Source organism: Oncorhynchus mykiss, chromosome 20 (assembly GCF_057628025.1).
Source record: "Oncorhynchus mykiss isolate SJ-2025 chromosome 20, ASM5762802v1, whole genome shotgun sequence".
Classification (NCBI taxonomy): Eukaryota; Metazoa; Chordata; class Actinopteri; order Salmoniformes; family Salmonidae; genus Oncorhynchus; species Oncorhynchus mykiss.
In genome coordinates, this window is record NC_143041.1 from 25,742,394 (window position 1) to 25,769,612 (window position 27,219).

The 27,219-nt window shown below is 43.6% G+C and overlaps 1 protein-coding gene and 1 pseudogene across 4 annotated transcripts in view; one reads left to right on the forward strand and one right to left on the reverse strand.

The window, feature by feature from the left end:
- The window catches only part of LOC110498762 (histone acetyltransferase p300), a 52,871-nt gene extending 46,658 nt beyond the window's left edge, over nt 1-6,213 (reverse strand). For all 4 annotated transcript variants that reach the window (XM_090212703.1, XM_090212702.1, XM_090212701.1 and 1 more), the window contains exons 1-5: nt 5,679-6,213; nt 2,751-3,340; nt 1,013-1,192; nt 540-840; nt 257-370 (exon numbers count right to left, since the gene is read on the reverse strand). In XM_090212703.1, the coding sequence (XP_090068829.1) occupies nt 257-370; nt 540-840; nt 1,013-1,192; nt 2,751-3,340; nt 5,679-5,772 (1,279 nt within the window). In that variant the 5' untranslated portion in view covers nt 5,773-6,213. The remainder of the gene's footprint in view (nt 1-256; nt 371-539; nt 841-1,012; nt 1,193-2,750; nt 3,341-5,678) is intronic.
- LOC149974470 (lethal(3)malignant brain tumor-like protein 2) lies at nt 6,157-27,130 on the forward strand (annotated as a pseudogene).
- The last annotated feature ends 89 nt before the right edge of the window (nt 27,131-27,219 follow it).

A 27,219-nucleotide genomic window follows, 5' to 3' on the forward strand; every position in this document is an offset into this window, starting at 1 on the left:
GTATTGTGTGTAGATTAAAGAGGAACATGTTTTATTTCATCCATTTTAGAATAAGGTGGTAACATAACAATATGTGGAAATAGTCAAGGGGTCTGAACACACTGTACATCCATAGACATTACTTGAATGAGTTGAGACTTGACGGCTCTCTAAACCTAAGACTAGACGTGTACTACTATTACACGGGCCAGCTAACAGACTGAGGGAGAGCGGGGTAGTGAAAAAAGTATTGCTTGATAGGCAGATAGACACTCACACTGCTGGTTCCTCTTGTCCCCGGCATTCTTGAGCGGCAGGCAGACAGGACAGTCGTGCCGCGTACAGTTCTTCCAGTGAGAGATGATCTGTCTGGATGACGCACAGTGAGCCACTAAGGAAGGAGAGAACAAAGGGGCAGAGACAAGCAAAAGAAAAAGGGTGAGAAAAAGATAGTGGTGATTACTTCAGAGAGCTCTTGATGAATATCATACACATCTTAGGTAAAGGTGTGACAGGGAACCATCTTGCAGGTCTATCTATTCTGGGTCTTATCAGCTCACCCTGGCAGGACTTGCCGGCCTGGCAGTGGGTCATGTGGTTGAGGACGTTCTTCATGGTGCGGCAGTGTGGCAAGTTGCACTGGCGCACCTCCCCGTTGGCTTGCTCCCGCCGCTGGCACTTGTGTGCATGGAGCAGGAGTACCAGCTGCTGCTGGATCAGCTTGCGCTTCTCGGGGTCGGCCGTAGGGGCCGCCCCAGCTGCTGCAGACACGGCGGGCCCCAGGCCTCCCTGGGCGTTGGGGACCAACCCTGCAGTGCCTCCGGCTCCACCGCCCACACCTGTGGCAGACTGCTGTGTGGCCTGAGGATAGAGGGCAGGAAGAGGAAATCAAATAATTGAAAATATACAAGTTACTGCAACTGTGATAGTTTGTTCAGGGCTGGTCAGTGTGGTTGACTGGTACACAAAAAAGCAGCATCCATGACAGAAGTTTGAAATGATAGGTAGGAGACTAGCTAGCTAACTTCCTTACCATGGCAGCCATGCCCTGCATGGGCTGGCTCTTCTTGTCCATGCTGAACTGGGCCAGGCTGTTGGGCATGGAGCCTTTGTTCTGGAGCGGAGGGCCCAGCCCTGCTCCCCCCAGGCCCTGGCCTGCCTGCTGCTCACCGTAGGGGACTCCATAGGGGCCTGGGTTACCCGTCATACCCATCTGAGAAGAGGATGGGCAGGGAAATGTATAGAAGATAAGGAGAGACAGAAATGGAAGACCGGAGGGAGGGTTAGAGATGGCATGGTTTAAATCAGGGGCGTCAAAATCATCCCATGGAGGGCCGAGTGTCCACAGGTTTTAGTTTTTTATGCCCTAGAAAACCAGGTGTGGATAGTTCCTTACTAATTAATTATCTTAATCAAGTACAATGGAGGATCGAAAACACGCAGACACTTGGCCCTCTGTGGAATGAGTATGACACTTGTGGTTTAAACAAAGCATACTGGATTGAGAAAAATAGTGAAATAAATTGACATACATTTTTAGTTTTTATTTGCAATGTGTTAGAAAATGTAAGTGTTCAAATCACTTGAATTGTATTTCTTCAGACCGAGAGTAGTCCTGTTAAATGAGCACAACCCCGGGGATATTAATCACTAACAGTGTGAAAAATAGTAATGGGAGAAAAACGGAAATCTAGAGTTACATATGGAGATATTATTTTATGGAATATCGTATTGTTCTGACAACGCAATATTATTTTTGTGCCAGTTTGCTATACCTGCACCAAAAAGCCAGTATTTTTCCTTCATTGTTTGTTCTCCATCTTTTAAATAGGGAGCCAATTTGTTTTTGGGCACTTATTTCCATGACTGATCAAAACTTGTTTTCATGACTCACGCTTGACACTCTGCAGCAGTAGTTGGAACATTGAATCGCAATACATATAGAATCGTGAGATTCAAAAGACATATCGGCACCATAGTATCATGATAATATCGTATCGCCAAGTCTCTGGAAATTCGCAGCCCCAGTGAAGACCATTAAAGCTAAAAGAACAACCATCTCCCTTGCACCACAAATCAACTTCTCTGACACGCCGTTTGCACACCAATTAAAATCAACTACTTCTAAAGAGTGACAACGTACTTATTTTCTAATCAATTAGCAGCAGGTAACGTTGGTGGGTTCAATTAAATCATTAATGATGGCTCAGAACAGGCAGACCAATTATCAATCCGCCATGCCACGGTTGCCCCACATTTCATGTTGACATGTTGGAATAAGACGACCACTGATGTGCTTAATTAACCAAGGGCTTCCACGTGGCTCCCAATTTGCAGTAATGTCTGGTTGCTCGCTAGGGGTTAATCGAATGCTTTCATCATTTTGCATACATTCTCCCTCCCCACCTTCCTCCCTCCACATGCCAGCCATGCCCTCTACTAGTCTTCCTCCTCCCTGACTTTAACTTTGCCTTCCCTGACTTTAACTTTGCCTTTAACTACACAGCTTTAGATCTCTAAAACTCCAATCATTTGAATTGTACACTTTTAAACCTGGATTAAAACATCCTTCATATTTGAATAATGACAACTGCTCTTTTAACCTGTTTTTGTGAATCAACTGTTGAATTTTAACATTGTGTGGGCAAAAATACCCACATGCAGCTTTCTTGGTCAGGGTGGCTTAAAGATGCCCATCTCAATGTCCTTAAACTAAAGAATATGTAAATTAAAAACATCTCTGCTCTCTTGTCTGAAGGGTTCATACAAACCTTATTCAGTGCTCCAGGTTGCTGTACTCTGAGTCCAGCCTGTCCCCCGGCACCCTGCTGCTGCAGAGTCTCAGCCAGCATGTTACTGTTCCCCACCATCCCCTGGTTCGAGAAGCTCATCCTGGGGGATCCGTTCATCACCGGCCCCCCCATCATGGCTTGCTGCTGCTGTCCGTTGCCCTTCTGGGCCCCAATCATGCCCCTGTTCATGGCACCCACCATCCCCACCTGCTGCTGCATCATGCTGGCCTGCTGCTGGGGTGAGAGGTGTTGCTGCTGGCCCATGCCCTGGGGCCCAGGGGATACCTTCATGTTCCCCAGGTGGCCCATGCTGGCCCCGCCTGGGCTGCCCACCACACCCTGGCCCTGCTGTGTGGAGGCATGTGGAGCGCCTGATCGAAGGAGCTCTGAGAGCTGCTTGTGCTTGGCCACTGCGTCCTGGCCACCCCCCCCTCCCAGGCCCATTCCACCTCCTCCCCCCAGACTGGTGTGCAGCTGGCTGAGGTCCCCTCCGTTGACCAGGCCCAACTCCGAGGAATTGATGAGCTCGTCAGGGAGGTCGTGCTCCAGGTCGAACAATGAGCCGAAATCTGTGCAGGGAGGGAGAAAACATGAGTACGTAGAAAGAGAGCAAGAGGGGGATTGTGAACAAGAGAAAAGAGAAAGAAGTGAAAGGGAGAGAAATAGAGGTGTGCCAGGGTACATTTCTGGCATAACAATACCAATTCCAGTGCACTGTATTCAAACAGTTATACATGGTTGCATCAAATGTGGTGGCCAATTGGCATAGCCTGAGAACTACATTTGTATGAGGAGAACCAATGCTTTGAAATTAAGGTGGCCGTTCAAACAGACGCTCTCCCACACACACAGTGGCTGGCCTCGGACGATCTGTGCCGGACCGCGAGTGTGATTTAGCACGGCGCAGACAGAGCTTTACACACAGAGTGACAGATGGGCCTCAACACTGCGTTAACACCACACAGAGAGCCAGGTTCATAGAGACCCTCTGGACACAGATCCACCTCCAGTGTCATGTTCAGTAGGTAACAAATGGGAGAAAACAGTCTTGAAACTGAGAAAAACAGAGCGGCAACGGGTAGTTGTCCATTTCAAAACATTTTGCAAAGCTGTGCCAGAGTATTGAACACAACCCAGGGGTAAGACAGAGCGTCACAAAATTATACCAATTGTCAATAAATAGCTTTTCTTCTTTGTTGTGCTATATTCAGGGATTCCATGCTTTCTAACAAAAAAAGGACCCCCCCCACACTGACACATTGTCAATTGCTGAATCCTTGAGATGCTCTCAAACAGAAAGCAGTGCATTGTGTCTCACCCGAAGACATAAGTCACTGAAGTTTCTGTAGTGTCCATCCAATTTGCATATTCAGGCCTCGTTTTGATATGCACTGAATATTGGGGTAACGTACAGAATGCCTTTTGCAACTATAAAAAATAATAATAAAAAATAACTAAAGCAAGTTGCAACAATTAAAAATAATAATAAAAAATAACTAAAGAATTTACGAATTGCTATAGGCCTACAGGACCTTCCCTGGAGAAATTGGACAGCCACAGCATTCTCTTAGCACTACGAGAGAAAAATATATCGAAAGTGCAGTACAGGCACGGGATTTTTCTGTTATCAAGTACCTTGGGCCGTCAAAGTATTTTGTGTCAAGTGGCTGACTTTAGCATGTACTGTTTGCTAATATATGGGCAATGGGAGGCAGTAGCTAGCTAGCTATGCAATGACAAAATTAACTAACAGTTTCAAGTCCAATTTCAAACTACTACTCGCTAGCTATTTAGCATCTGCAGAAGGCCATCTAAACATATCACAGTGGTAAATACTGTGGCCCAGTTCTATGTTTTACCACTGCAATTTGACGTTTTTGTATAGGTTGTTAGCCTTAGTCCTCCAGTCTCTGCCACACATCTTCAGAAAAACTAGTTAATGGCAATTTGAACATAATCACTCACCCAGCAAGCTAGCTACATGGGCCTGCTGCAGTAGTAGCTAGCTATGTAATTAACATCGTTAGTTTTATAAACGATGACTAGCTAGCTAAGTTAGTTGGAAACATGTAACGTTACCAAGTATCCAGGTGAACGAAACTTCACCAATTAGTTTGCTAGCTAACGTTATCGTTTGAGATATATATATATATATAGTTCAAGTTAATTACTTAACTTAATTAAATACTATATTTGAAAGGGTAAAAACGGCAAGTGTTGCAGTGAACTGTTAACCTTAGTTGGTGTGCTTGCGGGCTAGCTAGCGCGTTAGCACCGAATGGCGATGAGAGCTTTGTCACAACTCGCTTTGAAAGTTGGCTAGCGAACTGACTAGAGAGCTCACTAGCAACCTGAAAAATAACTAGTTAGCAAAGTAAGCTACTTGGCTGGGCGAATTAACTTGTAAACCAATTGAACGATTTGTGTTTCATGGATTGCCACTCAGCTGAATTAGCTACCTCATTTAGTATAAAACATGTTTTTAAAACCATTTGCCAAACCGATCACTACAGTAGCTAGCTAACGTTAGCGAGTTCTGTGTCGCTTAAATGAAAGCGTCCATGTCAATCTCGGGGATAATAATTTAAATTAATGTTTGCCGTGTTGGCATAACATCTTAATTTGACAGTATTTATTAACTAAATGCTAAGTACAAATAATGTAGCGAACTACCCATGCAGCAAGCCCCGTATTCGTAACTCGCTAGCCAGCGTTCATCGTAGTGCTGAAATTACTACTAGCCTACTGCTATGCAACTCCGACACACATTCGCTAGCTAGCGCGACAAAAACAGTGGGCAATTACACGGCCCCTTTTCCTTCCGAATCATACCACAATAATTGAAAATACTACAAAATAAACAAAAATAATAATACCCCTAACAAAAAAAGATGTAACAATATTTACCGTTTCCATCGCTGGCGGAGGCAGAAAGTGCCGGAGAGGATAGTTTAGGCCTCTTGGCTGAAGGCGGGCCAGAGTCCAGAACGTTCTCGGCCATATTTTTTCGAATTAAAAATATATACGGAATCCACAACGGGAGACGTTCTCACGTATTTTGAACCTTAATTTTATTTTAGATTCCACAATTGTGACTTTTCCCCCTCCTTTTGGGGAAGTCCCGTGTAAAAAAAATACTCCTTAACTGGGTTCGCCTCTCGATTTCAGCTTCGGCGTATCAACCCCCTCCCTAGTCTGATTTTTTGTTCTTTATAAATTGCCAGCGGAGGAGGAGGGGGGTCGGTATGGGAGACACACGTAGCGGCTCTCCTCTAAACTCATATAACGTTAGCCTCATTTGATGCGAGAAAATTGTCCCAATGTTTATCTTCCATGATTGTACGCGACCGTCATTTCTGCCACCCTTACCATAAGGTGAACATAAATGTCGGGTAGCAAACCCTTGTTGGTTGTGTTGTGGTCGCGGGCGAAGAGGTGATGCGAAAAAATATACCAGCGCAGCTGCAATTTTTGGGGAATAGAATAGCCTATTATCGACAGGGTCTGGTAAAATGCAATTGATGAATTTTGTATTTCAATAGCCTATATGTTGCAATGCAACACATATGACAATGTATCTGGTTAAGTCAGAATTGCAACTGCATGCATGGTGGTAAATGATGGATATGCTATCAAATCTGAAATACCATGTTGCAACCATATAATTAGAAATTAGAATACTTTAATATGATCTCTGTTTGCACCACACAACTTACACTATATATACGAAAGTATGTGGACACCCATTCAAATTAGTGGAGTCGGCAATTTCAGCCCCAACCGTTGCTGACAGGTGTATAAAATCGAGCACACAGCCATGCAATCACCATAGACAAATATTGGCAATAGCATGGCCTCAGTGAATGTCAATGTAGCACAGTCATAGGATGCCACTTTTCCAACAAGTCAGTTCGGTCAAATATCTGCCCTGCTAGAACTGCCCCGATCAACTGTAACTGCTGGTAGTGGGAAGTGGAAATGTCTAGGAGCAACATCGGTTCAGCCGTTGTAGGCCACACAAGCTTACAGAACGGGACCACCGAGTGCTGTAGCACGTAAAAATCGTCTGTCCTCGGTTGCAGGACTCTTACTACCAAGTTCCAAACTGCCTCTGGAAGCAACATCAGCACAAGCACTGTTCGCCTGGAGCTTCATGAAATGGGCTTCCATGACCGAGCAGCTGCAGATAAACTTAAGATCACCATGCTTCACCATCTGTCTATCCGACGGACAAATCTGAGTTTGGCGGATGCCAGAAGAACGCTACCTGCCACAATGCATAGTGCCAGCCTTAAAGGTTGGTGGAGGAGGAATAATGGTCTGGGGCCGTTTATCACGGTTCGGGCTATGTCGTTTAGTACCAATGAAGGGAAATCTTAACGCTACAGCATACAATGACATTATAGCCAATTCTGTGCTTCCAACTTTGTGGCAACATTTTGGGGAAGGCCTTTTTCCTGTTTCAGCAAGACAATGCCCCTGTGCACAAAGTGAGATCCATTCAGAAATGGTTTGTTGAGATTGGTGTGGAAGAACTTGACTGGCCTGCACAGAGCCCTGACCTCAACCCCATCAAACACCTTTGGGTTGAATTGGATCTCTGACTGTGAGCCAAGCCTAATCACTCAACATCAGTGCCCGAACTCATTAATGCTCTTGTGGCTGAACGCAAGCAAGTCCCCGCAGCAATGTTCCAATATCTAGTGGAAAGCCTTCCCAGAAGAGTGGAGGCTGTTATAGCAGCTCCATATTAATGGCCATGATTTTGGAATAAGATGTTCAACGAGCAGGTGTCCACATACTTTTGGTCATGTCGTGTGGATCTCTAATATAAGCTGATCAGAGTGCTGATCTCAAGCTAATCAGGGAACTAATGCAAGTCTTCTGGGTCCAGACAAGGCTACTCATCACGGCTCACCAAACCACCGATCCAGTCTGTAACATATTCTCATCCTCTTCCCTCCACAACGGTGTGTGAGACGTGTGGTTTCAGTGGGACCGGAGACACCTTTTTTTCCAAGACCAAGCGTTTCTGCAGCATCTCCTGCTCCAAAGCCTACTCCTTCAATTGCAAGAAGTCCTCTATCCTGGCACGGCTGCAGGTGAGAGAGAGAATCAAGGCACAGGTGATGATCGGCCTCTAAGTACAAAATGTATTTCTGTGTGTACAGGTGGTGAGGCTAGATCTGTACAGACTTTATACTGTATAGCCATTTATATAGCAACACCCTTTTCGCCACTCCTTGTTCTATTTTCTAAAGGGAAAACCCCCCACCAAGAAAGCCAAGGTGCTGACTTAGACTGCCTGGTCCCCCCAGATGGGGAACATGATCGCCTCTCTGGGCAATAGTCAGGACAATAGCTCCAGCTTTGCTGGACAGGATGGTTAGACCACTTAGAGGGCTTTCCATTGCTGGGTTTTTACACAGGTGTTTGACCTAAAGGCTCTTGTGTTTCTATAGTGAAAAAGCCACATTATTGGCAGACACATACATAGACTATGTTAGTTAAAACATCACACCATTGCAGCCAGGGAAGGAAAATACTATCAATAATTGTATGTAAGTTACAAAATGTGAAACATTTAGTTCTTTTTCTGAGACTTGTCTAGTATTATCATCCCCTTTCCCTCTTGCTATTTAGTTACAGCAACAGGAAGCTTTGACTGGGGTGCTTAGTGGAGGAGAGAGGCTCTGTCGCTGGTTCAGACACGTGAGGCTTCCTCTGATCTTATACTAACCTATACCATAAAGAAATTTGCATAGCAAAACATTTAGTATGTTAACCCCCGAGAGTCGATCTAATTAGCTTTTTTTTTTTTATCCCCAACAAAATCTGTCCATTTAAGCTACAGAAATCCACCACATTCGCCAATGTCGCCCTTCCGCATCGGTGGTGAAAGGTGGCAGAGCTAGAACGGTGTTAGTTAGATCACGAGACATCCCAAAAACCTGTCTTCACACGAAAACGTCTGTTAAGGCCCCTCAAAGGAAAGATGACTCTCACGAGCAAGTACGTGTTGGTGGTTTTGCCTCACAATACTAGTCTGTCGATAGCCCGGTACCAGTTAAAAAATGAAACTCCAAGCGGGCTGTCATGTGCCTTTTTCTGAGGAGTGGCTTCCGTCTGGCCACTACCATAAAGGCCTGATTGGTGGAGTGCTGCAGAGATGGTTGTCCTTCTGCAATGTCCTCCAATCTCCACAGAGAAACTCTGGAGCTCTGTCAGAATGACCATCGGTTTCTTGTTCACTTCCCTGACCAAGGCCCTTCTCCCCCGATTGCTCAGCTTGGCCGGGCAGCCAGCTCTAGGAAGAGTCTTGGTGGTTCCAAACGTCTTCCATCTAAGAATGATGGAGGCCACTGCATTTTTGGGGACCTTAAATGCTGCAGAAGTTTTTTTGGTACCCTTCCCCAGATATGTGCCCCGACACAATCCTGTCTCGGAGCTCTACGGACAATTCCTTTGACCTCGTGGCTTGGTTTTTGCTCTGACATGCACTGTCAACTGTGGGACCTTAGATAGACAGGTGTGTGCTTTTCCAAAACATGTCCAATTATTTTGAATTTACCACAGGTGGACTCCAATCAAGTTGTAGGAACATCTCAAGGATGATCAATGGAAACATAATGCATCTGCTCTCAATATTGAGTCTCATATTAAAGGGTCTGTAAATAATAAATACTTATGTAAACATGGTATTTCTGATATTTTTTATTCAATAACTGTTCGCTTTCTCATTCTGGAGTATTGTGTGTAGATTGATGAGGAACAGTTTTTATTAGTCATTTTAGAATAAGGCTGTAACGTAACAAAATGTGGAAAAAGGGAATGGGTCTGAATACTTTCCAATTGCACTGTATTATTGAAATCAATCTTTTTGGGAGCCCAGATAATTGATTTATAAATCCCATCATTGGGTGGTTCCTGACTTGCGTTTGGCAAGGGACTCCATAGGCCAGCATAGCTGACCTAAGTTGTAAATATAAAAAAAGGAGTTGCATGGTAATGTGTGTGTCTTTCAAATCTCGGAAGGTTCTCAAGCCATTACTGTCCAAGATATCGGCAAGGATATGGATTCCGCATTTGTGCCATTGAGGGTATGAAAAAGGCTGCCCTTCAGGTCACAAGGCATTATTGTGAAATATTGGAGTATGGGCATGCCATTTTGATTCCTTTACATTGTTTGAAATTTTTGCAGCAAATCGAGATTGTGTGAGCAGAAATGGGACCAAAGCATAGTTTACATTGTTTAACAGATATATCAGTGAAGACCACCTCTTCCAGGGCAATAGGATATACTGTATTTCTCTCTATACTCACCCAGTTGGTGGAAGAATCATGTCTAAACCAATTTAGGATCGGACAAAATTCTAGTGCCTGGAATTACAATTTTAAAGTTTGGTACGGATAGTCCCCCTACGTCTTTCCCATTTTGTAATTTTACCCGGGATCGCTTACCTTGCAATATACATTTTGAAACCACAATATGATTTTTTTTTCTCTCAATAGTAAGAAGGGGGCGACAAGGGAAGGATTTCACTACATAAATTCAACCGTGGCAATATATTCATTTTGACAATAGATCTGCTGCCGGTTAAAGCAACTGGGATGTTAGTAGGCTTGGGCGGTTTAACTTGTATATCGGTGTATTTGGAAAAAGCCACGGGATGTGTTTTCAATTCAGTCAACTATTTCTTTGACGTTTTTAAATCCATTTGAATTACCTGCAGTCAACTTGTGCAATTATTTTGCACAGTGGTTCCCAGACTGTGGGGTGCGCAGTTTTTTTATTGAGGAACTCAGCCGGCTTTAAACTTACTCTTGAAAGTTGTAATATTAGAATTTCTAAATTGTTTAGTGCATCAGCAGTTCCTCTTGTCATGTCAGTCATTGCATACCTTAGAAAGCTATTTATTATAACTTGTCAGAAATGTCCAGATCAACTAGCCAATGTTAGCAAACATGTTTTTTTTATTTAGGTTTCTTAGCCCATAGATATTGTTGTAATTTTGTAGTCAATTTTTGCATTAGAACGGCAACATTTTCTTTGCACTCCATGACAAAATGTGTAGAAATGCAGAAAATGTGCTTTAAACATGCAACACTCTCTACCAACGAGAGCTGTGAACAGTTTGCCCATATAAATAGACGCGTGGGACGTTCCCAAATGCTGGAAGGGAAAAGGTTTTGGAACCCCCGCTTTAGGAGAACGCAAATTGCGTTCTTCATTTCACATTATTTTACCTTATGAAGATTACCATAGTTTCCCAGAACAGTGAGTCCGTGTCAAGCGTTCGTTTGTAAATAGCACAACGCGAGAAAGCAGCAGGTGAGTCCAGAGCATTCTTTCAATGCAAACATTTTGTACTGAAATCAGATATCTTATAAGGGCTTCCATACTCACCGAAAATTACATTCGTTAGCTATTAACAATGCTTGTATAACTTTATGAGCTGGAATTGACAGTTTTAGAAATTTGCTATTTTTCCGCTTGTAAGCATTTAGCTAACAGCGTCTGTGATTTCGATATTAGTTTGTGCTAATTTTGTTAGCATTCTGGTAATTGAGACCCAATTGTCTTTTCTTGCTTTTATGGCGCCCCTTGTGTGCTATGCAGGTAATACCCTAAATCCCGGTATGAGAGAAGGAAGGCATGACTATATTGAAAATCTGGATACCGGCCAAATCTAGATGTTATCTATTGAGGTCGAATTGAATTGATTTGAGCGCTGTGTTAAAGTTTCTGGAAATGGGTTTATCTAAGGAAGGAAATATATAGACTAACGGTCAAAAGGTTTAGAACACCTACTCATTCAAATGTTTTTCTTGCTTTTTACTATTTTCTACATTGTAGAATAATACTGAAGACGCCAAAACTATGGATTAACACGTGGAATAATGTAGTAACCAAAAAAGTGTGAAACGAATCCAAATATATGAAGCTGGTTGAGAGAATGCCAAGAGTGTGAAGCTGTCATCAAGGCAAAGGGTGGCTATTTTTTAAAAATGGTTTACTACATGAATTCATGTGTTATTTCATGGTGTTAATGTCTTCACTATTTTTCTACAATGTAGAAAAAATAAATAAATAAAGAAAAACCCTTGAATGATTAGGTGTACTAAAACTGACCGTGTGTGTGTGTGTGTGTGTGTACATACACTTAGGTTGGAGTAATTTTAAACTCGTTTTTCAACGGCTCCGCAAATTTCTTGCTAACAAACTATAGTTTTGGCAAGTCGGTTAGGACATCTTTGTGCATGACAAGTAATTTTTCCAACAATTGTTTACAGACAGATTATTTCACTTCTAATTCACTGTATCACAATTCCAGTGGGTCAGACTGTGCCTTTAAACATGGAAAATTCCAGAAAATGATTTTATGGCTATAGAAGCTTGAGTCAATTGGAGGTGTACCTGTGGATATATTTCAAGGCCTACCTTCAAACTCAGTGCTTCTTTGCGTGACATCATTGGAAAAATCAGCCAAGACCTAAAAAAGGTTTTTTGTAGACCTCCACAATTCTGGTTCATTCTTGGGAGCAATTTCCAAACGCCTGAAGTTACCACATCCATCTTTACAAACAATAGTACGCAAGTATAAACACCATGGGACCACTCAGCCGTCATACCGCTCAGGAAGGGGACACGTTCTGTCTCCCAGAGATGAACGTACTTTGGTGCGAAAAGTGCAAATCAATCCCAGAACAGCAGCAAAGGACCTTGTGAAGATGCTGGAGGAAACCGGTACAAAAGTATCTATATCCACAGTAAAACGAGTCCTATATCGAAATAACCTGAAAGGCCGTTCAGCAAGGAAGAAGCCACTGCTCTAAAACCACCATTAAAAAAAGCCAGACTACGGTTTGCAACTGCGCATTGGGACAAATATCATACTTTTTGGAGAAATGTCCTCTGGTCTGATGAAACAAAAATAGAACTGTTTGGCCATAATGACCATCGTTATGTTTGGAGAAAAAAGGGGGATGTTTGAAAGCCGACGAACACCATCCCAACCGTGAAGATGGGGGTGCTTTACTGCAGGAGGGACTGGTGCACTTCACAAAATAGATGGCATCATGAAGAAAGAAATTATGTGGATATATTTAGGCAACATCTCAAGACATCAGTCAGGAAGTTAAAGCTTGGTCGCAAATGGGTCTTCCAAATGGACAATGACCCCAAGCATGCTTCCAAAGTTGTGGCCAAATGGCTTAAGGACAATTAAGTCAAGGTATTGGAGTGGCCATCACAAAGCCCTGACCTCAATCCCATAGAAAATTTGTGGGCAGAACTGAAAAAGCGTGTGCGAGCAAGGAGGCCTACAACCTGACGCAGTTACAACAGCTCTGTCAGGAGAAATGGGCCAAAATTCACCCAACTTATTGCGGGAAGCTTGTGGAAGGCTACCCAAAATGTTTGACCCAAGTTAAACAATTTAAAGGCAATGTTACCAAATACTAATTGAGTGTATGTAAACTTCTGACCCACTGGGAATGTGATGAAATAAATAAAAGCTGAAATCACTATTCTGACATTTCACATTCTTAAAATAAAGTGGTGATAAACAGACCTAAGACAGGGACATTTTTACAAAGATTAAATGTCAGGAATTGTGAAACTGAGTTTAAATATTTGACTAAGGTGTATGTCAACCTCTGACTTCAAGTGTGTGTGTGTGTATCGGAAATGTTTGGGATACCATAAATAGGGATGTAGATCTTATCGGGGTCTTGAGGCAGATTTGGTTAGATTTATTTTAGAACTTTAGATGGCGCTGAATTTGATCTTAAAAGCGTTTGAGGGATTGAGATACTTTATCTGGACAATGTAAGATATTATTGGCATAATAATGAGATGACATAATCCGTAGAATTGAGAGATGTTGGTGTAATTTCTTTCGATTGTCGAATTGCCAGGGGCTCCAAAGACAAATAGCAGAGGTGAAATGGGATCACCTTGCCTGCTTTAATTGTGATCCTAGATTTGTGTGTTTCTACATTTCTACTTCGGAGCACATCATGTACTCCTTGTAAATTTTTTTTTTTAAATGTCAGCGTAGAGCCCTGAACTGTCATGTTGTATAATTATTGGAGACCGGCACAAAAATACGTAATAGGGTTTTTTATTTTCTCTACCCAAACAGAAGAACGAGGAGTAAATCTCTAAATTATGCACGGGACGAGACCCGTAAAACAAGGGCACAATAACACGTAGTATGGAAGCCGATCCAATAGCACATGGTAACAAGGACAATGAGGAACAGAGGGCACATGTAGACACATACTAATCGGGGGGAATGGGAACCAGGTGTGCGTAATGAGACAAGACAGTCCGGGGTTGGTGGTAATGAATCCATTTCAGTGACGCCTAGAAGGCCGGTGCAACAGTACCGGGGGGATCCGTGACTTGAACTACGTATGAGGACAACGAGGTCCAGACCTCCGTCATTTTTTTTCTATGTATAATTTTGGAACTCCGTCGGGGTCTCACCTTACTGTTGAGAGTTAGAATAGTAGAATACAAAAGGTCAAATTTTGAAACTTAGTTGTGCATCAGTAGTTTTCCTCTTGTTATATGTCACTAACAGTCACTCAATTTGCTCATGTCAGTAAAACAAATGTAGATAGGTAAATTATTTTAGTAGTCACACATCATATTAACATTGCATAAATCAAAATGACTTATGCCGTTGCTTTAAAACTGCATAAATTTCTCCCAACTCCATATGGCAAAATGTGTAAAATTGCAGGAAATTTAGCTGTAAAACTGCAAAATGTGTTCTGTAAAGCAAACTAATTTGTCTACTTTGTTTATAAATATTTTTTTCTGCTAACAGATCCCTCTTTATATGTATTAAATTATCTCCAGACCACACTAAGACACTGGTTACGGCCCTGCCTGAACTATAATAATAAATAAGCCGTATCACTCAGCATTTTGTGACGGGGCAGGCACTTTGCTGATTATTGGTCTAGTTGTAGAACTGTTGATCTGTTTTTACTATTGCATCATGCATCTAAATTATTGATTTGAACATGTATTGTTTAAAAGATGCAGGTCACAAAAATGAAATGAAATTCAGCAATATACCACAATACTTCATACTAGTAATACATTTATTGTTTTTAGAAACATTACAAAGCATGCTCATCCATTTCAAAACTTTTTTTTTGCAATTATGGCGGAAACATTTTGGCTAGTTAAAAAAAATCTCCACTCACTCACTCACTCACTCACTCACCAAAAAGTAAGTTTCCAACCCTGCAGGCGCAACTATGTGCCCAGTGGGATGACATCACAATGAGGTTAAAGGTGGAGGTCCTGAATACCAGTGCCACCCTGCCTAATAAGGTTTACTGGATCGCCAGCATCAGCCAAATACACTGAAACTGACTGATCTGAAATGGCACCCTTTCCCTAGAAGTGTACAACTTTTGAGTGCATTACACAGGAAGCAATTTTCCACTTATGAATCATACTGAGTCCTCACACTTGATGTTTATTGTCAAGTACTGTATGTTACAGTTTACCTCTCTGTGGTCTAGCTCTTCCTCCCTCTGTTTTCCAGGCTACAAAGTTTGGTTGAGGTATGAGGGCTTTGAGGAGGACAGCAGCCTGGGCTCTGGAGACATGTACCCCATCGGATGGTGTGCCATGACCGGCAAGCTGCAGGTGCCACCACAGGGTGTGTGACTGCCACAATAAAGAGTATTATAGGTATTAACGTTTTAGGTGAAATGTCAGTAAAAACAAACGTTGGTGTGTATATATCACACACACAGTTGAAGTTGGAAGTTTAAATACACCTTAGCCAAATACATTTAAACTCAGTTTTTTACAATTCCTGACATTTAATCCTAGTAAAAATGTCCTGTCATATCAAAGAATGATTGATTTTTATTTCAGCTTTTATTTCTTTACATGCAACCAAATACTAATTCAGTGTATTGCCTTAAATAATTTAATCTTTGGTCAAACGTTTTGGGTAGCCTTCCACAGACTTCCCACAATAAGTTGGGTGAATTTTGGCCCGTTCCTCCTGACAGAGCTGGTGTAACTGAGTCAGGTTTGAAGGCCTCCTTGCTCGCACACGCTTTTTCAGTTCTGCCCACAGATTTTCTGTAAGATTGAGGTCAGGGCTTTGTGATGGCCACTCCAATATCTTGACTTTGTTGTCCCTTAGCCATTTTGCCACAAGTTTGGAAGTATGCTTGGGGTCATTGTCCATTTGGAAGACCCATCTGCGACCAAGCTTTAACTTCCTGACTGATGTCTTGAGATGTTGCCTCAATATATCCACATAATTTCTTTCATCATGATGCCATCTATTTTGTGAAGTGCACCAGTCTCTACTACAGCAAAGCACCCCCACAACATGATGCTGCCACCCCCGTACTTCAAGGTTGGGATGGTGTTCTTCGGCTTGCAAGCCTCCCCCTTTTTCCTCCAAACATAATGATGGTCATCATGGCCAAACAGTTCTATTTTTGTTTCATCAGACCAGAAAACATTTCTCCAAAAAGTACTATCTTTGTCCCCATGTGCAGTTGCAAACCGTAGTCTGGCTTTTTTATGGTGTATTTGGAGCAATGGCTTCTTCTTTGCTGAACGGCCTTTCAGGTTATATTGATATAGGACTCATTCTACTGTGGATATAGATACTTTGGTACCTGTTCCTCCAGCATCTTCACAAGGTCCTTTTGCTGCTGTTCTGAGATTGATTTGCACTTTTCGCACCAAAGTACATTCATCTCTAGGAGACAGAACGCGTCTCCTTCCTGAGCGGAATGACGGCTGAGTGGTCCCATGGAGTTTATACTTGCGTACTATTGTTTGTATAGATGAATGTGGTACCTTCAGGCTTTTGAAATTGCTCCCCAGGATGAACCAGACTTGTGGAGGTCTTGGCTGATTTCTTCTGATTTTCCCATGATGTCAAGCAAAGAGGCACTGCTTTTGAAAGGTAGGCCTTGAAATGCATCCACAGGCACACCTTAAATTGACTCAGGCTAACTGACATCATTTATCAGAAGCTTCTAAAGCCATAACATCATTTTCTGGAGTTTTCCAAGCTGTTTAAAGGCACAGTCAACTTAGTGTATGTAAACTTCTGACCCACTGGAATTGTGATACAGTGAAATAAAGTCTAAACAATTGTTGGAAAAATGACTTGTCATGCACAAAGTAGATGTCCTAACCAACTTGCCAAAACTATAGTTGGTTAACAAGAAATTTGTGGAGTGGTTGAAAAACAAGTTTTAATGACTAAACTTCTGACTTCAACTATATGTATGTATCTAAGCAAAAAAGGAAATATCCTCTCGCTGTCAACTGCATTAATTTTCAGCAAATGGCAAGATTCAATAACTGAGACATAAACTGAACAAGTTCCACAAACGTGTGACTAACAGAAATTGAAAAAAGGGGGGGGGGGGGGGGGTCCAAATCAAAAGTTAGTCAGTATCTGGTGTGGCCACCAGCTGCATTATGTACTGCAGTGCATCTCCTCCTCCAGATTTGCCAGTTCTTGCTGTGCTATGTTAGCCCACTCTTCCACCATGGCACCTGCAAGTTCCCGGACATTTATGTGGGGAATGGCCCCAGCCCTCAACCTCCGATCCAACATGTCGCAGACTTGTTCAATGGGATTGAGATCCGGGCTCTTCGCTGGCCATGGCAGAACACTGACATTCCTGTCCTGCAGGAAATCACACGCATTACGGCTGGTGGCATTGTCATGTCAGGATGAGCCTGCAGGAAGGGTACCACATGAGGGAGGAGGATGTCTTCCCTGTAATGCACAGCATTGAGATTGCCTGCAATGACAACAAGCTCAGTCCGATGATGCTGTGACACACCGCTCCAGACCATGACGTTTTTACGAATTATCTTTGAAAGACAGGGTCCTGAAAAAGGGACGTTTCTTTTTTGCTGAGATATATATATATATATATACACTGCTCAAAGAAATAAAGGGAACACTTAAACAACACAATGTAACTCCAAGTCAATCACACTTCTGTGAAATCAAACTGTCCACTTAGGAAGCAACACTGACAATACATTTCACATGCTGTTGTGCAAATGGAATAGACAACAGGTGGGAATTATAGGCAAGACACCCCCAATAAAGGAGTGGTTCTGCAGGTGGGGACCACAGACCACTTCTCAGTTCCTATGCTTCCTGGCTGATGTTTTGGTCACTTTTGAATGCTGGCGGTGCTTTCACTCTAGTGGTAGCATGAGACGGAGTCTACAACCCACACAAGTGGCGCTACCAGGAGACAGGCCAGTACATCAGGAGACGTGGAGGAGAACGTAGGAGGGCAATAACTCAGCAGCAGGACCGCTACCTCCGCCTTTGTGCAAGGAGGAGCACTGCCAGAGCCCTGCAAAATGACCTCCAGCAGGCCATAAATGTGCATGTGTCTGCTCAAACGGTCAGAATCAGACTCCATGAGGGTGGTATGAGGGCCCAACGTCCACAGGTGGGGGTTGTGCTCACAGCCTAACACCGTGCAGGACATTTGGCATTTGCCAGAGAACACCAAGATTGGCAAATTCGCCACTGGCGCCCTGTGCTCTTCACAGATGAAAGCAGGTTCACACTGAGCACATGTGACAGACATTAGTCTGGAGACGCCATGGAGAACGTTCTGCTGCCTGCAACATCCTCCAGCATGACCGGTTTGGCGGTGGGTCAGTCATGGTGTGGGGTGGCATGTCTTTGGGGGGCCGCACCTCCATGTGCTCGCCAGAGGTAGCCTGACTGCCATTAGGTACCGAGATGAGATCCTCAGACCCCTAGTGAGACCATATGCTGGTGCGGTTGGCCCTGGGTTCCTCCTAATGCAAGACAATGTTCCTGCAAGAGGAAGGCATTGATTCTATGGACTGGCCCGCCTGTCCCCCAGACCTGAATCCAATTGAGCACATCTGGGACATCATGTCTCGCTCCATCCACCAATGCCACGTTGCACCAAAGACTGTCCAGGAGTTGGCGGATGCTTTAGTCCAGGTCTGGGAGGAGATCCCTCAGGAGACCATCCGCCACCTCATCAGGAGCATGCCCAGGCGTTGTAGGGAGGTCATACAGGCACGTGGAGGCCACACACACTACTGAGCCTCATTTTGACTTGTTTTAAGGACATTACATCAAAGTTGGATCAGCCTGTAGTGTGGTTTTCCACTTTAATTTTGAGTGTGACTCCAAATCCAGACCTCCATGGGTTGATACATTTCCATTGATCATTTTTGTGTGCTTTTGTTGTCAGCACATTCAACTATGTAAAGAAAAAAGTATTTAATAAGAATATTTCATTCATTCAGATCTAGGATGTGTTATTTTAGTGTTCCCTTTTATTTTTTTGAGCAGTGTATTAAATAGTACTCTACAAATAAAAATGTTGGGAAGAGAAAGCTTTTTTTAAGCAGTATCTGAAGGGGCGTTATACAGTGGGGCAAAAAAGTATTTAGTCAGCCACCAATTGTGCAAGTTCTCCCACTTAAAAAGATGAGAGGCCTGTAATTTTCATCATAGGTACACTTCAACTATGACAAACAAAATGAGGAAAAGAAATCCAGAAAATCACATAGTAGGATTTTTTATGAATTTATTTGTAAATTATGGTGGAAAATAAACTTTTGTTATTGACCAAATACTTATCTCAGTACTTTGTTATATACCCTTTGTTGGCAATGACAGAGGTCAAACATTTTCTGTAAGTCTTCACAAGGTTTTCACACACTGTTGCTTGTATTTTGGCCCATTCCTCCATGCAGATCTCCTCTAGAGCAGTGGTGTTTTGGGGCTGTTGCTGGGCAACACGGACTTTCAACCCCCCAAATATTTTCTATGGGGTTGAGATCTGGAGACTGGCTAGGCCACTCCAGGACCTTAATGCTTCTCACGAAGCCACTCCTTCGTTGCCAGGGTGGTGTGTTTGGGATCATTGTCATGCTGAAAGACCCAGCCACGTTTCATCTTCAATGCCCTTGCTGATGGAAGGAGGTTTTCACTCAAAATCTCACGATACATGGCCCCCTTCATTCTTTCCTTTACACGGATCAGTCGTCCTGGTCCCTTTGCAGAAAAACAGCCCCAAAGCATGATGTTTCCACCCCCATGCTTCACAGTAGGTATGGTGTTCTTTGGATGCAACTCAGCATTCTTTGTCCTCCAAACACGACGAGTTGAGTTTTTACCAAAAAGTTATATTTTGGTGTCATATGGTCAGATGAAATTCTCCCAATCTGGATCATCCAAAAGCTCTCTAGCAAACTTCAGACGGGTCTGGACATGTACTGGCTTAAGCAGGGGGACACGTCTGGCACTGCAGGATTTGAGTCCCTGGCGGCGTAGTGTAGGCTTTGTTACTTTGGTTCCAGCTCTCTGCAGGTCATTCATTAGGTCCCCCCCGTGTGGTTCTGGGATTTTTGCTCACCGTTCTTGTGATCATTTTGACCCCATGGGGTGAGATCTTGCGTGGAGCCCCAGATCGAGGGACATTATCAGTGGTCTTGTATGTCTTCCATTTCCTAATAATTGCTCCCACAGTTGATTTCTTCAAACCAAGCTGCTTACCTATTGCAGATTCAGTCTTCCCAGCCTGGTGCAGGTCTACCATTTTGTTTCTGGTGTCCTTTGACAGCTCTTTGGTCTTGGCCATAGTGGAGTTTGGAGTGTGACTGTTTGAGGTTGTGGACAGGTGTCTTTTATACTGATAACAAGTTCAAACAGGTGCCATTAATACAGGTAACGAGTGGAGGACAGAGGAGCCTCCTTAAAGAAGTTGTTACAGGTCTGTGAGAGCCAGAAATCTTGCTTGTTTGTAGGTGACCAAGTACTTATTTTTTGCAAATAAATTCATAAAAAATCTTACAATGTGATTTTCTGGATATTTTTTTTTTTTTTTTTTGTCTGTCATAGTTGAAGTGTACCTATGATAAATTACAGGTCTCATCTTTTTAAGTGGTAGAATGTGCACAATTGGTGGCTGACTAAATACTTTTTTGCCCCACTGTAATTAGAAGAACATGAGGGAAATTTTGAATTGCTCTTAATTCATCAATATTGGTCGTGTCATTTAATGGTGACTGTTATTTTATCAAATTCTTTCTCTGTAATTATTATTACTGATTAACTAATCATGTACATTTAGTTAACTGGGAAGTCGGGGAACCACGGAAAATCTTCAGATTACAAAGTTATAATTTTGCAAATATAACTCTAGATATTTTAATATTTGATCAATTAGTCTATCAATTAATTATTCTTTACCCTTACGCCAGTCTCATTTCAAGCATTGTAGAATACTTGGTTATCTGCAGAAACACAGCCTAAACTATGACTCATCCATACACCAATTGGCTCAATTATTTATTTACTAACCAATTACAGAATATACAATACATAATAACATATCGTCCCTAGTGGACTAAACCGAAACAATTGGGTTATAACACAATAGATTCAGAAAGAAAAGAAGGGGGTTTTGGAAGGAAGACTAAGGGACTTTGGTCTTTATCGGACCTGGGAAGCTATTCTCACAAATACATATGCCACTAATGATCGCTCATTTGGAAAAGCAATGTATTGTATTTACGTAAAGCTGGTGACGTGAGGCTCTGGTTTTCCCTGTCCTTTGTGGAATCTTCCGGGTTGTCATGTGGTCCACGTCGGTCAGTGTTCTCGTACTAGATTTGCTACCTTTCCAGCTACAGTCTGTTAGGCTGTCATCTAGGACTCTGTTCTTCTTGAGTGATCAATAGTTCAGAGTTCATAAGATTTCACATGTAGAGCAAACTCCCATGTTTCCTGGCCTGTAGGTTGACATTAGAATTAGCCCTTTTAAAAACGTGAGGACAAGTCCTCCCGTTATTTGGAACTTAGGTGACTTTGGGTCACGGGGGCTTTTATAGAAATGTAGATTAGGGGTTGGTTCATAATTTCCAACCAATGCCAATTCACTTGGGTGTGGCTACTGACTTAGTTAAACTTCACAGGGAAGATTTTCTCATTTTAAAAGTTCACATTACATTTTGCAAATAGTTTCATTTTACTTCTACTTCTAAAAATGAACCTTTCCAGAAACAAGTCTCTCACCGTTGCCGCTTGCTATAGACCACCCTCTGTTGTGCCCTGGACACCATATGTGATTTGATTGCCACCCCCCCCCCCCCCCCCCATCTATCTTCTGAGCTCGTGCTGCTAGGTGACCTAAACTGGGACATGCTTAACACCCCGGCCATCCTACAATCTAAGCTTGATGCCCTCAATCTCACACAATTTATCAATCAACCTACCAGATATAACCCCAAATCCGTAAACACGGGCACCCTCATAGATATCATCCAACTAACTCGCCCTCCAAATACACCTCTGCTGTTTTCAACCAAGATCTCAGCAATCACTGCCTCATTGCCTGCATCCGTAATGGGTCTGCAAGCAAACGACCACCCCTAATCATTGTCAAACGCTCCCTAAAACACTTCTGCGAGCAGGCCTTTCTAATCGACCTGGCCGGGGTATCCTGGAATGACATTGACCTCATCCCGACAGTAGAGGATGCCTGGTTATTCTTTAAAAGTGCCTTCCTCACCATCTTAAATAGGCATGCCCCATTCAAAAAATGTAGAACCAGGAATAGATATAGCCCTTGGTTCACTCCAGACCTGTCTGCCCTTAACCAGCACAAAAACATCCTGTGGCGTTCTGTATTAGCATCGAATAGCCCCCGTGATATGCAACTTTTCAGGGAAGTTAGGAACCAATATACACAGGCAATTAGGAAAGCTATGGCTAGCTTTTTGTAAACAGAAATTTGCATCCTGCAGTACAAACTCAAAAAAGTTCTGGGACACTAAAGTCCATGGAGAATAAGAGCACCTCCTCCCAGCTGCCCACTGCTCTGAGGCTAGGAAACACTGTTACAACCGACAAATCCACTATAATTGAGAATTTCAATAAGCATTTTTCTACGGCTGGCCATGCTTTCCACCTAGCTACCCCTACCCCGGTCAACTGCCCGGCATCCTCCACAGCAACCCGCCCAAGCCCCCACCATTTCTCCTTCACCCATATCCAAATAGCTGATCTGAAAGAGCTGCAAAATCTGGACCCCTACAAATCAGCCGGGCTAGACAATCTGGACCCTCTCTTTCTAAAATTCTGCCGACATTGTTGCAACCCCTATTACTAGCCTGTATAACCTCTCTTTCGTATCGTCTGAGATTCCCTAAGATTGGAAAGCTGCTGCGGTCATCCCCCTCTTCAAAGGGGGAGACACTCTAGACCCAAACTGTTACAGACCTATATCTATCCTACCCTGCATCTCTAACGTCTTCGAAAGCCAAGTTAACAAACAGATTACTGATCTTTTTGAATCACATCGTACCTTCTCCGCTATGCAATCTGGTTTCCGAGCTGGTCATGGGTGCACCTCAGCCACGCTCCATGATCCATCGATAAGAGGCATTACTGTGCAGCTGTATTCATCGACCTGGCCAAGGCTTTCGACTCTGTCAATCACCCCATTCTTATTGGCAGACTCAACAGCCTTGGTTTCTGAAACGATTGCCTCGCATGGTTCACCAACTACTTCTCTGATAGAGTTCAGTGTGTCAAATCGGAGGGCCTGTTGTCCGGACCTCTGGCAGTCTCTATGGGGGTGCCACAGGGTTAAATTCTCGGGCCGACTCTCTTCTCTGTATACATAAATTATGTCGCTCTTGCTGCTGGTGATTCTCTGATCCACCTCTACGCAGACAACACCATTCTGTATCCTTCTGGCCTTTTTTTGGACACTGTGTTAACTAACCTCCAGATGAGCTACAATTCCATAACTCTCCTTCCGTGGCCTCCAACTGCTCTTAAACGCAAATAAAACTAAATGCATGCTATTCAACCGATCATTGCCCGCCCATCCAGCATCACTACTCTGGACGGCTCTGACTTAATACGTGGATAACTACAAATACCTAGGTGTCTGGTTAGACTGTAAACTCTCCTTCCAGACTCCCATTAAGCATCTCCAATCCAAAATAAAATCTAGAATTGGCTTCCTATTTCGCAACAAAGCATCCTTCACTCATGCTACCAAACATACCCTCGTAAAACTGACCATCCTACCGATCCTTGACTTCGGCGACGTAATCTATAAAATAGCCTACAACACTCTACTCAACAAATTGGATGCAGTCTATCACAGTGCCATCCGTTTTGCCACCAAAGCCCCATACACTACTCACCACTGCGACCTGTACGCTCTCGTTGGCTGGCCCTCGCTTCATACTCGTCGCCAACCTGTAGCCAGTGGGTTTATCTACAAGTCTCTGCTAGGTAAAGCCCCGCCTTATCTCAGCTCACTGGTCACCATAGCAGCACCCACTCGTAGCACGCGCTCCAGCAGGTATATCTCACTGGTCACCCCCAAAGCCAATTCCTCCTTTGGTCGCCTTTCCTTCCAGTTCTCTGCTGCCACTGACTTGAACGAACTGCAAAAATCACTGAAGCTGGAGATTCCCATCTCCCTCACTAGCTTTAAGAACCAGCTGTCAGAGCAGCTCACAGATCACTGCACCTGTTCATAGCCCATCTGTATACAGCTATCTACCTCATCCCCATAATGTATTTATTTATTTTGCTCCTTTTGCGCCACAGTATCTCTACTTGCACATCCATCTTTTGCACATCTACCATTTCAGTGTTTAATTGCCATATTGTAATTACTTCGCCACCATGGCCTATTTATTGCCTTAACTCTCTTATTTTACCTAATTTGCACTAACTGTATATAGACTTTTTTTATTTTTTTCTACTGTATTATTGACTGTATGTTTTGTTCATTCCATGTGTAACTCTGTGTTGTTGTATGTGTCGAACTGCTATGCTTTATCTTGGCCAGGTCGCAGTTGCAAATGAGAACTTGTTCTCAACTAGCTTACCTGGTTAAATAAAAGTGAAATAAAGAAAAAATATACAATAATTAGATGCAAACCTTATAACTGAGGCACCTGTAGAAACAGATTTAGGGTATCGTCTTTCATGAGGTCATGAGGTCACAAACATGAAACAAAATGTACCGGGTCGTAGCTGGCGTCTCCACCGACAGTTTACATATTCTCCAGAATAGGAATATTGTTCAGTTCTCCAATTCTGGGATGGAGTAGAATTGCGTGGGAGGATCCCTTTGTCTTACTGTGAAACTCTCTATCCATACTGCATGGCCAGGGAGAGTCCCTTTACGGAATTTATGACTGTTGTAAAACTGCTCCCCCCTTAACAGGAGAGTGGGGTTGTTCACATCTCTGCTAGCCAATTCACTGAAAGGGCTAGCGTCATGACAGTTGTGTCCCCTTTCTAGCTTTGCACTAGAGCATCCCAGACTGGAAGGAGTACCCGATGAACTGGCTGGTTGGAGCCAGAACTCTGTCTATGGATTTGTATATGAAAGTAACACTTGTGACAAACATACTGCCTTTTCTCTGTGGTAGAACCAACCAAATTACCGCTGCCCCCTTTTTCTCTAATGACCCTTCCTTCTCACAGACACACAGCTGGCAGAGTGTATGAAGGGTCCGTTCCGTACTGGGATGCATGTGGTGGACCGGACTCTGGTGAGCCTGGACGCGACTGGCGGTGGTGGACACTGTAACCGGGGGCCACCTCAGACTTGTCTATGATGACGGGGAGCAGGAGGCCCATGGGGAGCCCCTCTCTGACTTCTGGTGCCATATGTGGAGTCCCCTACTGCACCCAGTGGTCTGGTCCAGCAAAGTGGGCCATGTCATCAAACCACCTGCTACGTGATTAAACCAAACGGTACACTTTAAAAAAATAAAATAGAGCGCAGTGTCTCTGCATGCCACAACTGCTTGTTTCATGACTGTGAACCTTTTATAGCACCGCTATGCTTAACTATGACCCCCCCCCCCCCCCCCCCCCCCACCCATAGCCCAGGACAGTGTACATGGAGGCTTCTTTGATGTGGGGATAAAAATAGAGGCCATCAACCCTCTAAACCTGGGCAACATCTGTGTGGCCACTATACACAAGGTAACAGAAGATGAACAGGAGTTTGCTATAATGGCTACTTCTAGCTAGCAGACGAGTGATTCAACCTGATGAAAAAGGTCTCTTTCTGTCTCCGGTGCTGTTGGATGGCTACCTCATGGTGGACATGGATGGCACAGGTGACGGGTCTGACTGGTTCTGCTACCACACTATCTTCCATGCGATCCTACCCAAGGGATACTGCCAAAAGCACAACATACAGCTCACACCACCCCCTGGTAATATCCTATTATCTCCTCCCTACTCTCTCCCCTACATTCTCGCTCTTCCTATTTCTTGTTGCTCTGGTTTACTTTTCTGGGCAAACGCCACCTGCTTGGTGAATCTATGATAAGAATGAAGTCAGTGGTTCCCTATGCTATGTCATATCCCTTACACAAGTGGGATATTCATCTTCTCTACCAGGCTATGACTGGAAAACCTTCAACTGGGCCAAATACCTGGAGGAGAAGGGAACCATAGCTGCGCACAGGTGCCCAGCTTACAGTATATGGGCTTATGAGATGCTATTCTTACTCAGAGAGGTTTGGGAATTCTGCATCTATGGTGTGTATGAGTGTGTGTGTCTTACAGGACGGCTTGAGTAACGGCTTCACTGAGAACATTAAGTTGAAGGCAGTGGACCTGATGGAGCCTCGGCTGGTGTGCGTGGCCACCGTGAGGCGCTCTGTGGGCCGGCTGCTGCTGCACCTTGACCTTGATGGCTGGGAGCCAGACTTTGACCAGTGGGTGGCTTTCCAGATATCAACCATGTGGGCTGGTGTGAGGTCACAGGATACCAGCTCCAGCCACCCATTGGACCAGGTAAGAACTGAGGACTCGGCGGGATGTGTGGAGAGACGCACACGAGCACATGTGCACATGCACGAGCCCACTATTTGCTGTTATATTGATGCAAGCTTTGAGTGTCGTTTGATTGGCATGTGTTGTTTGTGTTCTCCTTTTCGTAGATCCTGTCGCAAGAAACACAAGCCTATGGGGAAAAATAGTAAGTTCTCCCAAAACCATCCCGCACCACAGATACTATCTAAACCAGATAACCCGCTTTTAGATTCAACCATGCAACTCAATACTTATTCCTCTGTCATAACCCTTTCTTTTCCCGTTCCAGAGAAAGGGGTGGTTAAGAAGAAACTGGCAAACTTTATCTCCAAGAACCCCCCCCCCCCAAGCCAGCCGAGCAAACTGTCTGAACCAGAGGCTGGAACACCAGAACAGTCAGACCCCACAACTCTAATACAGTAGATTAAGGCTGAGCCTGAGAAGCAGGAGAGTGAGTAGACGCATACCCTTTCAGTTACAGTCCATACAAGATGAAGTTGATAACTTGGAAGATACAGATTATTATTGAATGCCTGTCACTTGTATTA